The following is a 15,552-nucleotide window of genomic DNA, read 5'->3' as shown; positions in this document are numbered from 1 at the left end:
ATTTGGACATCGAGTTTTCACTGCTCGACGTTTGAAATGCTGTCGTTAGTTTTAGGTAAATTCCTGGATTATTGAACGTCTGGCGTTTTCGTTCCCTGTCAGTGACGAGCGCCGTCTTGTTTGCAGTTGTGACGTTGGCGGCCTCACACAGGTGACCTGTGACAGCCTCAGCAGGTGTTTTCTTTGTAGTCGGTGACACAAAAGCTTCCCAGCCTGACTCGCGTGTCGGGTCTCGTCGCTGTGCGGTCTGTAACTGAACCCTGCAGCGTTTGATGTGAGTGTGTGTTTTGGGGAGGAGGGGGGGTGGGGGGGGGTCGTGTTTGTCCTGCAGCACGGAGAGGATCAGACACACGGCGAGGACGTGATGGATTGAAAGTGATGCAGCAGATGCTCAAAGTGTCGCTTTGAGTCACTGAGACGCTGCGCTGACTCCTTTAATCACAGCGAAAACAAGCAGAGCCGACGACAATGGAAACAATGAAACGCCCTGAAAATGGGATTGAAATTGATTTTTTTCCCAGTGTTTTGAATAGTTTCCTACATATCTGCTTTAGTTCATATTAAACTTGATTTAGGTTTTTCACGTTACAAGAATTTAAAAGTAACAGATTCTGCAAAATCCCTTCTAACACCGATATGTGTCGCTAGTCTGTCTACAAACCCCCCAATGAAGACGTCTTCTGCCTGCTCCACTTTTCATGTGTGCTCAAACAGGCCGTTTGGAGATGTTCCCTTCATGACATCACAAAGGGCAGTAGCCCCTCCCCTTCATGACATCACAAAGGGCAGTAGCCCCTCCCCCAGGTGGGTGACACTCCCACAGCTAGGTGTTTGTTCTGCCCTCTGAGTCTGCCTTCTCACCGTAAACAATAGGACATGGAGCCAGAAAGCAGCGAGTACACCTGAGCCCTTCCAGAGAGGGGGCGTGGTCAGACACAGCTCATTTACATATTTAAAGCTACAGACACAGAAACAGCCTGTTCTGAGCAGGGCTGAAATAGAGGGGTTTATAGACATGATCAAATACAGGATCAGAGTGGATTTACAACAACACACTTCACACACATGATGAAGAGGAGCGAGGACACTGATTTCACCTGAAGAAGAGGAGGAGGTCATGTGACCTTTAAACTTTTAATGTGATACTTTCAATGGAACATTTTGAATCGAGTTACATCGTTGATGTAAAACGACGGGCGGAGAAACAGCAGGATCGCACCTTTCAAATAACACGGCAGCTGTTTTCAGTTTGTTGGTAATTTACCGACTCTACAGCTGATCCGTGTGCACGCCGTGTGTGCGTCACACACACACACACACACACACACACACAGGCTGTAATAGAGGCTTGTTGAAGTGTGCTTCAGGTAGCAGACAGGTGTTTCATGTCAGAGCTGTTGTTTACACCGTCTGGTTTCTGTTCCCCTCCCCCACACGCAGCTTCCTGTCTGCTCTGACCGACAGGATGGCTTCAAGGTCGTTCCTGACTTCTGTCCCACAGTTTGTGTTTGTTAGTTTGAGTCCAGCTACGACCTCTGGGCTTTAAAAGAAGTGTTGTTGTCAGATCTGTGTTTACATGGAGCATCTTCGTTCGAGCTCTTCGTTCTAACACCAGCAGATGATAATGACTCAAAAACTTCCTCCGCTCACTGAGGTGGGGGAGGGGAGTCGAAGCCGCCGTTTCCCGCTTGAACTTTTCACCTCCGACCCCCCCCAAAACTAGACGTCACGACCCCCGCCGCCACAGTGTGAGTGTTGGAGGTCAGAGGTTAAGTGAAAGCAGCCGAGTGAAGAACATCAACAGCAGCAGCAGCAGCACCGGAGGGAAGAAAGTTTAGGGCAAGAATAAGGACGCTTCTTTATCGCTGCTCTTTCAAGGAGACGAGTCAGCTGCAGTAAATCTCCCTCTCTATGTATGGTCCTGCAATGATTCATGGGAACGCGGCAGGGAGCGAGTTTGTGCCTCATCAGGAGGTTTAGTTCCAGCTTGGCGCTCGCTCAGTCTTCTGTTCCTCACAAACACAAAGTCGGTGTCTGAAGTCAAACAGGACGACTGGATCCTCTGGTATGTTCCAGCAGACGCATTCAGAGCCTCCCGACGTGTGACAGTTAACGAACGCTTCATCGTGCTTCCTCCTGATCCTCGTCCTGCTGCACCTCGCCATTAGTTCACGCAACTTATCTGTCTCCAGTCATTTAGATTTTTACGTGTGAAGCGCTTTGTAACTGAGCGTTTTTAAAAGTCTGAGGTTGGTTTCACAGAAGGGACCCGGGTCTGAGTCCGCTTGGAGAGGCGGTCTCAGCTTCCCGTCTTCGGGCGATGTGAACGCAGCCGTGCTCAAACCAGGAAGTGAACCGCCATGTGACGTCATACCCCGAGCTGCACGGTCGCTCGTGTGGAGGGTCGCTGCTGGGGCGTCCACTGACTGCGAGTTGGTCGCCATGGTTGCGTCTTCTTTCTTGTTCGTGTGTGCACTTCGATGTAACAGTGAACACACACACACACACACACACCAGCGGGGGAGGAGCGAGCGGGCGTGCCCGTCCTAAGTCCTTCCATCTGCCCCCTCTGCAGGACCGCTCTCATTCTGTACATTAAACCCGCCCTGCAGGAAGTTCTAATCCAATCTGATCCAAACTTTCAGAGTGATCTCCTCTTTACTCATAAACACTTAATCTAAAGCCACTGCACTCAGATTACCGAAAAACTGCAGCACTAATGAGAACTCTACTTCCTGTGCGGAGGTCTTCGCTCTGACGAGATGGCGCCCTGCAGGCGGCGTCTTCACTCTGCAGATTGAGAAACGTGTAATCCTGGATTAGACGACTATCATCCAGCTCTCAGGGGGAATAAACGCCACGCAGCGGGAGAGCTCATCTCCTAATTTACGGCAAACTGAGCGAAAACGGGACAGGTCACGGAGAGGAGGCTCGGAGCGCACGCGGCCTTCGTGGCGTCTGACTCTGAGAGGAGCGGCGAGCGTGAACGCACACCTCCTGCCTCGCTCGTCCTCGTCCTCCTCGCCTGTCTCCCTCAGACTCTCGGCCATGTATGTAATGACTTCCTGTGCGCTGTGATGTCAGGAGGTGACATCATTAACCCCGGCGTCTGCACGGGCGTCCGTCACGTTAATGAAGTAAAGTCGACGCCTTCGAGCGACACATCATTAGCATGACAGAGCGCAGACGGAGAGCAGAGGTCACATGACACAAACAGGAAGTAAAGTGACGAGGTGAGGTGTGTGTGTCGGGGAGGAATGGCGCTCGCATTTTTAGACCGCCGTGTGTGTCCACTCAGTGACCCTGACGTGTTCTCATCTTAGCGGCGTACAGAGGGGCTTTGTAGCCCCGCCCCCCCCCCTCTCTCTCTCTCTCTCTCTCTTTCTGTGAGGTGCACACGTCCATCTCCTTCCTTCCTCGTGCTCTGGTTTGTTTTCGCAGCTCGTAAAGACACTTTCAGTTTTAGCGAGCGACGAAACAAATCCTCACAGGAGCTTTAAAGTGCAGCAGCACGCCGCGACCTGAAGGCGTGAGGCGTGTACACAACGCACACGTTTCACCGGATCACTTTAAAGCTGCTGAGATTTAAAAAAACACAAAAGATTTGAATGGAAACCACAGAAGAAGAAGTGAAGTGAGTCAGTGACGCTCCGCGGCGCCGTGCTGCTTTCAAACCGCCTGTAGCCTTTTTTAGCGGCTTCATATCTGAAGTCTTTGTTTGTGTTTGTTTGTTGTTTTTTTCTGGCAGCTGTTCAATGAAAACTTCAGCGGTGACTCAAAACGTTGGTTCAGAGCCAAACTATGAATCTGTCAGCGCAGGAATTTAAAAGGACGCTTCAGTCGCTTCACTGTAAAAAGGTTTTATTGGCTCCCAGCACTCGGAGCATGCTGAGTCCAATCAGCGGCGTGGCGTTGCTCCGTCCAGTGGCGTGCACCCTCCCCGCTCTGGGTCAGATCCTGGGTCAGAGCAGCGGGGAGGAGAACTACAACATCAGGCGGTAATAAAGAGCAGGAGCTTCTCCAGGCAGGAATCATCGAAGTGTGGGGGGGGGGGGGCGCTGGTGGTCCAGCGGTTAGATCACACCTCGTGTACAGAGACTAGAGTCCTGCAAGCGGGTTCAAGTCTGACCTGCAGCTCCTCTATCCTATCAAAATAAAAGCACAAAGCCCTCCCACAAAAATCTTTTAAAAATAAATAAAAGTGGAATCTCTTTCGACCATCTTTGGGACAAATCAACAGTGGTTCCCAACTGGTGGTTCGGGACCCAATAGTGGGTCGTGAAATAAATACTTTCTTGTTGTGTCTCATATTTTTACCACATGAGGTTCAATCTGTTCGATTCTTCATGAAATAAATCTGATCAGAGATGTTGGGTCCTGGTTTCTGGTGAAGGAGTTTCTGGGTCCTGAGGACGGACCAGTAGAGAAGCACTGGTTTAGAAGTGTGTGTGTGTGTGTGTGTGTGTGCAGCACGTCTTCCTAACCTTTCTCCTTCTCTGTGTTGCAGTCGATGGATACGCCTACAGGAATCAACGCAAGTTCTCAGAGGACATCGACTGGTCGTACGCAGGTCAGTCCCACTGGTTCTATCGTCTCGGCACAAAGCGTTCCAATCGCACATTTAACCTCCGGCGCCGGTCTTAACCTGAGGTCACGCGAGGTCTTTAACGTAACATCCTGTAAGTCTGTGTGCAGGTTGAAGTTCAGAAGACAAAAAAAAAATCAGCTTTTGATTGTTTTATATTTTTTGTTTTTTTCAAGTTTGAGTCGAGAAATCTCTTTGAAAAAAAAAAGGAAACTGAAGAGGTGGTTGGTTTGTTTACAGCCTCTGTGTGTGTGTGTGTGTGTGTGTGTGTGTGTGTGTGTGTGTGTGTGTGTGTGTGTGTGTGTGTGTGTGTGTGTGTGTGTGTGTGTGTGTGTGTGTGTGTGTGTGTGTGTGTGTGTGTGTGTGTGTGTGTGTGTGTGTGTGTGTGTGTGTGTGTGTGTGTGTGTGTGTGTGTGTGTGTGAGAGAGAGAGAGAGCTTCATTGACATGCTAATACCCGTCCTGACCCAGAGGTCCGTGTGACCTGGTTGGTCCTTTTTGTGCTCTGAAGGAGGAAACTTTGAAAAGCCAATCAGAGCGGAGAGAGAGGCTGACGTACCTGCTTATAAACACCAGCTGGCAGAAACAACACTACAACACCTAATTAGCCTAAAGGTGTGTGTGTGTGTGTGTGTGTGTGTGCGTGGGGGTGTCTCATTAAAGACTTATTTAAATAGATTTTTTTGACCTGAATAACTGTGATCTGTGCTGGTGGTGACTTTTTGACCTGCTGAATTGTGATTGGATTCAGAGTCCTGATGTCTGAGAGAGAAGATCCTCTCTTCATTGGACACACAGCAGATGTCAGTAAAAGTCAGAACCAGTGCAGACCCAGCTGTTTCCCCCCCCGCTCACCTGCTCCAGGACTCACCGGGCCTGAGCACGGTCTTAAAACCACACACGCGTGACTTTACGTGATCATGAAGCGTGCTCAGTTTACAACACAGCCGGTGCTATTTTTATGTAACATCTATTTATGTGCTGCTTTTAAATAAACGTTCTCAACTTCATTTAGCTTCTACTTAAAAGCAGAAACATGTAAAAACATGCTTTAATACTTGAGAATGAATTCAGGCATCAAGGGGTTAAAAGTGACACAATGATGATAGATACTATCACACACAAAAACCCGTTCAAGGACAATCGAGTGTTTGGTCACGAGCGGCTCAAAGCCGGTGACTCACGGCGGGCGGAGTCGAGGAGTTCTAATCTCATCGTGACGTTTATGAAGCTTTGATGAGTGAGAAGTCAAAACAACAGGAAAGAGTATCGTGGTTCCTTCCTTCTCCATCCGTGCCGCCACAATAAGGAAGTGGCGCCTTCTCTTAATGATTGAGAACGCACAGGGCCCGGCCGCACCTACTGACACCTGAAACACACACACACACACACACACACACACAAGCAAATCGTCCTCATCATCTGTAGACGTCCAGCTGATTTGAGTCTGTGTTTTATCTTTTTACCGTGGCGCTGTCAGAGAAGCAGTCACCGCCCCCCCCCCCCGAGTGAAGACGCTAACCATTAGCAGATGTTAACACACTAAGTCGCAGCACAACCTCACATGCTGCTCAGATTATTTTGGCGGTGAAAAAGGCCTCGAGGCCGTACATCACTTTGACACGAGTGTGAGCTGCTGGATTAAATCTGTCGAGGAAGGAACGACTGTATAAACGGCGTGCAACACGAGGGCCGGATTGTATTCCCCGCCTGCGCACACTTAGCGTACTGTACGCATGCGATCCATCATGTCAGCCTGCTCGTTGCGTTTGAGGAAACCTGACGCTGAACTCTTTGTTGCTCGCAGAGCGCCGCAGGCTGTTTGAGGAACGTTTCCCTGAACATTGAAGGATGTCGACTTTGACCTCCTGAGAGCTGTAAGAGTGAAAAACGAGAGCAGATATGAGCAGCTGGAGGCCATTAGCTTGTTAGCCCGTTAGCTAGCACACCTGTAGTTGATTCAAGAGAGACGCCTGCACTTCGTCCTGTTATTGAACTAATGGAAGGACGGCATTGTAAACCGCTGCACTGTGAACAGCTACATGTATATAATTAAAGTATGCTGTAGGCTACTAATGTAATGCCAAACAGATGATTTGATTGGACGAGAGACGTACTCGCCTGACAGCGTAGCCGACAGTCAATTTGGGTTTCTGTCGTTCTCGTGAGAAAAAACTAAACAAAAACATAATGACTCCATATTTAACTTGACAGCTCTGAGATGGTTGGGGTTGTGAGAATTTGAGAGACTTTAAAACGAGGTCAAAGGTCGCAGCAGATGCAGATGAAACTAAGAACTACAACCTCTGAGAGTTCAGTTTTGGCGGCAAGTTTGGAAGGAGTAAAATAAGAGCCTGTATCCTGTCAGAGCGGTTTTCACCTGCGCTCACTGTAAGTTTGCAGAAGTTAGCTCCTGCCTCCTTCGCTCGGCGTGTTTAACCGCGTGTTTGATGTTAGCTTAAATTTAAGGAAATATCAACAAGGAAGCAGCAGCTCAAAACTCAGAAACTGTTCCATCGAAAAGACGAGTCAGACTCGCGTCTCTTCCACTTTGTCTTGTTGACAAAGTTTGGTAACAGACGTCCTGGAAGTTCTTGGTTTTAATTGGTTGTTGAGGGAGAAATGACATTGAGACGCGCAGTGACAATAAACAGCTAACACTGAAGGACATTTTAGCGGGACGGTTAGCGGTGAAATCACTGAACTACGTTTGTTTTTAGCTATGAAAATTGAGGCTGCCAGCGCAAAAAAACAACAACACGCTGTCTGCAGACACAGACCATAACTCTCTACCTTTGTTTTGATTTTGCATATATGATAACAGTCAATATGTTATAGATGACACCCATTTGTCTGCGAGTCTCCAATTAGCTTCTGTAATAAACTTTCTACATAATGAAGGCGTCATTTTTAATCATCTGAGACGGGCTGTAAAAACGTTCACTCGGTGCGTTCAGGTCCTTTTAGAAAACATGTCTCAGTCCAAACTGCACAACTGAAAACCTCTTTAAGTACCAACAGCTGGTAGAACTCTTTTAACCAACCGTTGGACTTCCAGGTTGGATGTTTGGACTCCATTGGATGCTAACCGGTGTCACAGAGTAAAGTATCAGCCAACACGTGAACGTCTTTGTTTTTGACCTGCAGGAACTTTAAATCAAAACAACTGGGCCAAGAAGTTTCCATCCTGCAGCAACGCCAAACAGTCTCCCATCAACATCGAGGAGAACCTGGCTCAGGTGAAGCTGCAGTACCAGAAGCTGAAGTTTGACGGCTGGGAGATCCCGACAGGCGCCGGGGCGACCATCAACAACGACGGAAAGACTGGTGAGGATAAAGTGTGCTTGGCTGTCGTTTGGGGATTTGTTGATATTCTTAAAGAAGACATAATCAATTACAACTTTCGGCTTTAAGAAGCATTTGGTAGCTTAAGGAGTTGGTGGAGACCAAAACTAGAGCTAAAAGAGGGAGAGAGTACTGGATTTGGATTCATGTGTGGCATATATGTGGTTGGTTTTTTTTTTTTAGAGTCGTCCCTCCGAGGTGCCGATTTAAAAAAAAAAAAAAAACAAAAAAAAAAACATTTGAATGCAGTTAAGGAGACAGAACAACAACTTCCTTTTGACTTGTTTTAAACTAAATAGGTGTCAACATGGTGTACTGGCTGAAGATCTTAAATAATCCACAGAGTCCAGCAGCTTTTATTTTTAACCTTATTATGGAAACTGGAGAGATGAAATCAACACCTGAACAGATGTTAAGACTGACACCATTTAAACGTTACTTATGTCTGATTTATTGCTTGTAAGTGTTAATGAAAGATTAGTGGGTATTTGATTTTCGGGTGTTTATAAAAAGGATAAATATGGGTTGAGTTTTCCCATCACTCATTGGTAGAAATGGTTCAACTCAAGAAACTGGAGCGACACACTGCGAGATAATCAGGCAGATTTTTTCCTCCCTTCAGACAATCCAAAACAAAAATCCCATTTTTTGAAATGACTCTTGATGATGATGATCTTGTCAGATGATCCTGAAGTCTGAGGTGTGTGTGAAATGAGTTATCGTCCGCACCGTTTGCAAATCGTCAAAAAAGTAAAAATGTTCAATATTGATGATCCAACCTGTGTGTGTGTGTGTGTGGGGGGGGGGGGGGGTGTGTGTTTGTTTTGTTGGCTGTTTGAGTAAGAGCTCACTGTAAATAATGCTTCCACCAATCTACCACCATTTTCGACCTCGTTTCTTTTCACCTTTTGTCCGTTCTTGACCTCCACCCTGACGTGACACCTGTCTGCTTCACGTCCCTTCTTCCCAGATGGACACTAAGTGATAAGTCCTCGTCTCATACACTGCTGTCCTATTTTAAAAGATACAGTTACCAGTTTCTCATTTGACAGAATCGAGGGCCTTTTATATATTTCCTCTCTCTAAGTGGAGTGAAACACAATAACCTACAGTGTGCATTCAAGGTAATTGTTAAGTGAAATTGTAGACGGGAGGGATCCTGCCTCGCCTTACGAGAAAAGCCCCAAACAGAAGAGTCCCGGGCTTCTTAGCAACCGGACTCTCAGCGAAATAAGAAGCACTCTGTTGTGGTTGTTGTTCGGTCGCCAGCTGCACCAAAGGCTTTTATTAATGGAGATGTTTGGTGGACAATCCGAGCACGATTCAGGCCAACAGCACTTAAACCTGTTTCTATCAGCCCACCAATGGGCCCAGTGTAGGTTCAAGGCGGCCATCCGCACACCCTCTCTGAAAGCTCCAGGCCTGTCAGGAGTGTACTCACACACAAATGGGAGGTTTTAGAAAAAGAGACGATGGATGGAGCGTACGGATCGATTCATGCCTCGGTACAAGCAAACATGCTTTTCAACAGGAATGAATAAAGCAGCAGGATGAGTCAATATTTGCCTTCCTTAAGGGGGAAATTACATTTTAGACAGGGATTAAAGAAAAACAATACAACATAAGCCACACAAGGACAACAACAAAACCCAAAAAGGACATGAGTGAGGCCAAACACGAACACGTGAAGAAGAAAAGGAACAAAAAAACAACCAAAATCCCTCAAGTGGTTTAAATCGATAGATTAAAATGTGTTGGAAAACTATTTTTTCCGCTCAAAACAATAGTCATATTCTGTTTTGAGAGGGTGGGCTGAGATGTAGAGAACATGAAAGCACCATCTAATGCCCCTCCAACATCAGACCATCAAAGAAGGTTTCGATCCTCCAGGGAACCTTTTTGTCTTTTCAAACAAAGACTGAGGTGAAGATGATCCCCCTCGCTGACTGATTTATTGGTTGGCGGTCCAATAAAGGTGCGAGTGGAGTGCTATGAAACACAAAGGCTGTCATCTTTTGATCCTCTTTACATTTATCTTCCATTATGTTAGCTAGTTGTAAGGATGTGCTGGTGCTCGAGTATTCAAAGCGTCTAAACCAGTCGCCGGAGCCGATCCGGTCGTTTGCAGATGATGTTTTAATCTACCCATCGAAACCCAGTGACATGCATTTTCTGTTTTCTGTTTGTAGTGGCGGTTAATGTGGATGGTGAGTTCTACGTCAGTGGAGGAGGTCTGAGGTCCAAATTCAAGGTTGGACGTATTACCTTCCACTGGGGGCGCTGCAACGCCTCTTCAGAGGGCTCCGAACACAGTCTGGATGGAGTCAAATACCCTCTGGAGGTTTGTGTGTGAAAAAGCGATTATAAAGAAGATATCATTTATTCCTTTATTGATCCCACGATGATGCGCTACTTAATGGCAAATTCAGAAAGGTGAAGCTCTGTTGTCACATGACTGGGACCTTTGTACAACATATTTGTGTTTTCGTCCACAGATGCAGATCTACTGCTACGAGGCACATCTCTTTGACTCTTTGGATGAAACCATCCAGGCTGGGGGAAAGATCACTGCCCTCGCCGTGCTCTTTGAGGTGAGCTTGATGAGCTAGGCTAACAGTGAGAGCTAACGTTGCGATCAGTTGAGAGGCTCGTGTGTCACGTAGTCTCTCAGTAACAGAAGCCAGGGCATTAAAATGAAAGTAAGTAGAAACAACAGCAGAGGGAACAAGCAGAAGAAGCAGTGTAGTTTAAAGTGAAGGAGGCGTAAATAACTTAATAAAGTTTAGAACTTTACATCTTTACAAAGCTCTCCATAGTGTGACATTTTAAAAGGACATTGACCTTTGGGAAAGTGGAAACATTATGTTCCCGTTTACAGACATTAGCACTTAGCTGTGGATTTGATTCTTGGATATTTGTGTTGTGTTGAAGGTCTTCTCCTCTTCTACAGGTGAAATCAGTGTCCTCGCTCCTCTTCATCATGTGTGTGAAGTGTGTTGTTGTAAATCCATTCTGATCCTGTATTTGATCATGTCTATAAACCCCTCTATTTCAGCCCTGCTCAGAACAGGCTGTTTCTGTGTCTGTAGCTTTAAATATGTAAATGAGCTGTGTCTGACCACGCCCCCTCTCTGGAAGGGCTCGGGTGTACTCGCTGCTTTCTGGCTCCATGTCCTATTGTTTACGGTGAGAAGGCAGACTCAGAGGGCAGAACAAACACCTAGCTGTGGGAGTGTCACCCACCTGGGGGAGGGGCTACTGCCCTTTGTGATGTCATGAAGGGAACATCTCCAAACGGCCTGTTTGAGCACACATTTTCTGAAAAGTGGAGCAGGCAGAAGACGGAGAGGATGGACTTTTCTCATGATTGGGGGGTTTGAAGACAGACTAGAGACACATGTTAGAGGAACATGGACAAGTGTGTTTTGCATATAATGTGACCTTTAAATTTACGCTGGCTGCTCACAGTGGTTGTAAATTGTCTGCATTATTGGACACAACAGGGAGGTCGAAGTCTGGAAGCAGCACACTGGAGAGAAACCTCAGTGAGTGCAGCGTTTGAACAGTTGGATTTATATCTTGGCGTTGGACTCGTCTGTATTTTTGTGTTCAGTACCGGGGTCGCTCCGGAGCACCAAGCATACTTTGTGCTTTGTTTTGTGCAGTCGTTTTGCCCGAGGCTCTTTGTTGGCGTGCTCGAACCGACAGGGGCCGTGTTGGAACAAAACTCAGAGAAGCATCTGATGTAAAGCTGCAGGCTCTGTGAGTGTTTCAGGGTGGAGAGCAAGGTGGGAGAACCACTAACTGACACACTAAAGCTTGTAGATTAAGTTTCATGTAGCCTGCCAGCTGTTACTAAGCTATTATTTTGAGATGTTTAACCATCCAAATATCATGTTGAGGGGATTCAGGGGGCTTTGAAGTCTGAAGGGGAAAGTTGAATCAGGTCTTAATTTACCATTCCAGTTCTTCTATTTATATAAACCAGTCCAAGCTGGATCATTATACCCTTTATTCTTCGCTGGTCCACACGGGAATTGGAACCCTGAAAGTTGGCCGGTCGGTGATGTTCATGTTTGTGGGTTCTTGGTGTCACTGGTGGATTTCTGTGTTCGCCTCCTGTCAGACTGGTTCAGGTGCTGAACGCCCACTTTGCAGTCTTGTACCGGGGCATCAAAATCTGGTTTACTCACAGGCCCGTCTGCGATGCATCGTTAGAGCCAATATCTGTGAATCTGCAGGAACGAGCGAGGAGGAAAGGGATAAACGTCAAACACTCAGGGAATTTAACTTCAGTCGAGTTTAAATATTAACAACAACTACAAAAGTGAACAATATTCAGAGGAGAGTGATGCGAGCTGCAGGAGCCGCCATTTGATTGGATAATCTGGATTTACCGGTGATCGACAGGAAAGAGACGCTTTTAACATTCAATTTGTAAAAATGCAAAAACGCCGCTCTGAAATCTCCGTCTGAAAACATTTCATGCGAGATGTCGTTTCTGAATGTGGCTGAAATAAAAAGTCAGTTTGACCTTCGTTTTCTATCCTCAGCTGTGATTGACAGCTGCTTGTTCACGCCCACAAGCAGCACGGAGACGAGGCAACGCGCGAGGCCTCGTGTGGACGCCAAAGTGCACAAAACGATATTTTAGAAGTTGATGGTTGAACCCGGCTGTCTGGTCTTTTCTTCATTCACAGACGAGCTCTGAAGACAACGTGAACTACGCCGCCATCATCGACGGCATCCCCAGCGTGAGCAGACACGGTAGGTTTCGAATCTTGTTTCCCTCCTGCTCGTTTCTTCTTCTGTGGTGCCTCACGACGCCGCCTCCTCCTTCTGCCGATGCAGGAAAGAGCGCGGACATTTCGCCCTTCGCGCCAAGAGGCCTCCTGCCGAACTCCACGGAGAAGTATTTCATCTACAACGGCTCTCTGACCACGCCGCCATGCAGCGAGACCGTCGAGTGGATCGTCTTCAAGAACACAGTGACCGTCTCTGACGAACAGGTGAGGACAGGTGGTCACGAAGCGGTTTGATCTTGGAACGTTAATAATCAACCAACTAACCAAGAGGTGGCGTCATCCTGGACGGGCAGGAAGTCATGTTGATTGGTCACTTCCTGCCAAGCTGTAGCGTGCAGCTGTTTTTCTCCGGACAACAGTGGAGCTGTAAAAACACACACCAGAGGTGTTTCAGCAATAACAGTCATTTACTGTTCAGGTGGTTTTTGTAAATCATGAGAGTCTGGAGGGATCCAAACAGGATCAGCGGTTTTGTAAAAAAAAGACGGCGTGGTTACTGAACAAAGCTCGGCGTGGTTCTTTAAGACGGCGACGCGAGCGTCAGAGTTCCTGTTTGAGATGAAAAGACGAGCGACACAATCACAGAAAATGTCCGGAAACAAAACAACCTTTTACAGACGTGTTCAAAGAGCTGAAAGGAGGGAATTATCATACCAGAGCTCAGGAGACACGCAAGTGATGGGTGAGGCCGTCTGTCAACTGAGTGTGTGTGTGTGTGTGTGTGTGTGTGTGTCAGCCTAAATACCGTAAAGATCTTTTGTGAGTCAATATTAGTTGGATGTAATGAATGTGTCTGTATGGATGTCAATCACAGGCCGCCCAAGGCCACACACACACACACACACACACACACACACACACACACACACACACAGTTGCACAGACGTGTGAGAGAACATGAACAAAAGAATTTCCTCAGAAAGGTTTGAGTGTAAGGGCCTTTCCTTTAAACACACACACACACACACACTTGTTTTTCTATACTTGTGAGGACCTTTAGCTGTATTTTCTTCGACCAGACCAGAACGACTCCGTCCTCTCTTGTTGTAAGAGCGATAAGCGCTGATCAGTTCAGAGTTGTGTACGTGGAGCAGTGATGTGTTTGATCTCATCTCATGGAACAATTTTAAAACGTATCCTGACCTTTTTTTTTTTTTTATAACAACCAGAGTGAAAAATGCAGGGCTGTTTTTGTTCTCTGCTTTTCGTGGTGTATCTGTCCCCTGTTTGCCTTTTATCAGCCGATTCGACACGAATCAGTGTCCGTCTGCGAGGTTAGTGAGAGGAGTCACTCTGATTGGCTTCTCAGATAAGCGAATCAGTGAACGAGAATAGTTCAAGTAAACGACTACAGTCAAGGAGCTACTTAATCAGACTTTCGTTATGAGTGGTGAGGGAAGGCGTCACAATCAGCCGTCGTCTGATTGGTGTTTCAGGACCTTATAGGGATGCAGACATCACTGATGCATTTTGCCAAATTTAAGACCGAATCTTCAGCTTTAGCTTTATGAATCTTTATATCATCGGATCCATCTGGTAACATGGCTGCTGCAGGTTTTCCAGGGTTTTCCAAGTTTCTCCAAACCTCTGTGACGTGTCTCAGCTGGTCGACATTCCAGCTCAGGTCGAGCTGCCAGAAGTTAATCATTTAAAGTCACGATGTTAACGAGCATAAAAAAGCTCGGAGCGTGTCTGCTGCAGTGTTGACTGAACTGTGTGAGAGTTGTGTAATCACAGGGCGGAGACTCACCTGGGCAGGTTACAGGGCCATTCCTGCATGATTCACGGCTGCTGCACAACCATGACTGTTATTTTTGTGTTTGTTTTTTAAATCCATGCGTCGAAAAGTTGAATGGGAGCATTTTTACAAAGAGTTTTCGTCTTCAGGTTACTGAGTTTAACGATTCCAGAGTTTGTAGTTTTCAGGAGAAAATAACTCATTTACTCATCTTTATTTACATTCAAGTATTCTTGTTAAAACCACCTCTCTGTTTTTAAAAAAAAATCTGGTTTTGAAAAATAAACTCCTGCAGTTCCTGAAGTGTCCACTAGAGGCTGGCTGCAGTTCCTGGAGTGTCCACTAGAGGCTGGCTGCAGCAGCACAGGAAGTCACATACACACCCATTCAAACAGCCTGTTTTTACAGCAGACATGAACATGTTTACAGCCTGCTTCAAAAAACCAAATAGGTGTGATTAGCTCATGTCTCCATCCACACACACTGTACGGGGGGAATGTTTTGATGACTCAGCATCATTGGATGGAGTCAGATCAGAGTTATTCACAATAAGGCGTGTAGCTGAGCTGATTGACAGGTGGGCGCCGTGTAACGGTTTGTCAGGAGGCTTAAAACCCGCCTCAGCTCTCAGCCTGTCGTTAGCTTGACTCAAAGTTAGCCTGAGTCAGCATTTCCAGCACGGAGACCGCCATCCATGGGACTCCAGCGCCCCCTGCAGGAACACACGGGGGACTCCAGCGCCCCCTGCAGGAACACACGGGGGACTCCAGCGCCCCCTGCAGGGACACACGGGGGACTCCAGCACCCCCTGCAGGGACACACGGTGGACAACACTCAGACACTCACACTGTATCTAACTGTTGTGTTGTTGCAGCTCGAGATGTTCTGCGAGGTGATGACGATGCAGCAGGCCGGATACGTGATGCTGATGGACTACCTGCAGAACAACTACAGGGAGCAGCAGCCGCAGTTCATGGGTCAGGTGTTCTCCTCGTACACGGGCACAGAGGAAGTCCCCACACCAGGTACAACGCCGGAATCCTGCAGCTGTCCTGTCTGAGGGTTTCATCTTAAAGGAGC

General features: G+C 47.1%; 2 protein-coding genes across 2 annotated transcripts in view; one reads left to right on the top strand and one right to left on the bottom strand.

Moving 5' to 3' along the window:
* LOC306825238 (troponin I, fast skeletal muscle-like) overlaps nucleotides 1-1,130 on the bottom strand; it is an 89,956-nt gene extending 88,826 nt beyond the window's left edge. Inside the window, exon 1 of the mRNA XM_079345842.1 lies at nucleotides 1,098-1,130. The gene's annotated coding sequence lies outside the window, so the exon portion shown is untranslated. The remainder of the gene's footprint in view (nucleotides 1-1,097) is intronic.
* The window catches only part of LOC306825249 (receptor-type tyrosine-protein phosphatase zeta-like), a 58,959-nt gene that overhangs the window by 14,785 nt on the left and 28,622 nt on the right, over nucleotides 1-15,552 (top strand). Inside the window, exons 2-8 of the mRNA XM_079345858.1 lie at nucleotides 4,508-4,570; nucleotides 7,732-7,911; nucleotides 10,119-10,270; nucleotides 10,425-10,520; nucleotides 12,630-12,696; nucleotides 12,781-12,938; nucleotides 15,347-15,497. Of these exons, the coding sequence (XP_079201984.1) occupies nucleotides 4,508-4,570; nucleotides 7,732-7,911; nucleotides 10,119-10,270; nucleotides 10,425-10,520; nucleotides 12,630-12,696; nucleotides 12,781-12,938; nucleotides 15,347-15,497 (867 nt within the window). The remainder of the gene's footprint in view (nucleotides 1-4,507; nucleotides 4,571-7,731; nucleotides 7,912-10,118; nucleotides 10,271-10,424; nucleotides 10,521-12,629; nucleotides 12,697-12,780; nucleotides 12,939-15,346; nucleotides 15,498-15,552) is intronic.

This window comes from Symphodus melops (assembly GCF_947650265.1).
Source record: "Symphodus melops genome assembly, chromosome: 6".
Classification (NCBI taxonomy): Eukaryota; Metazoa; Chordata; class Actinopteri; order Labriformes; family Labridae; genus Symphodus; species Symphodus melops.
The sequence above is the reverse complement of the archived record's forward strand: the minus strand, read 5'-3'. Positions and strand labels throughout refer to the sequence as shown.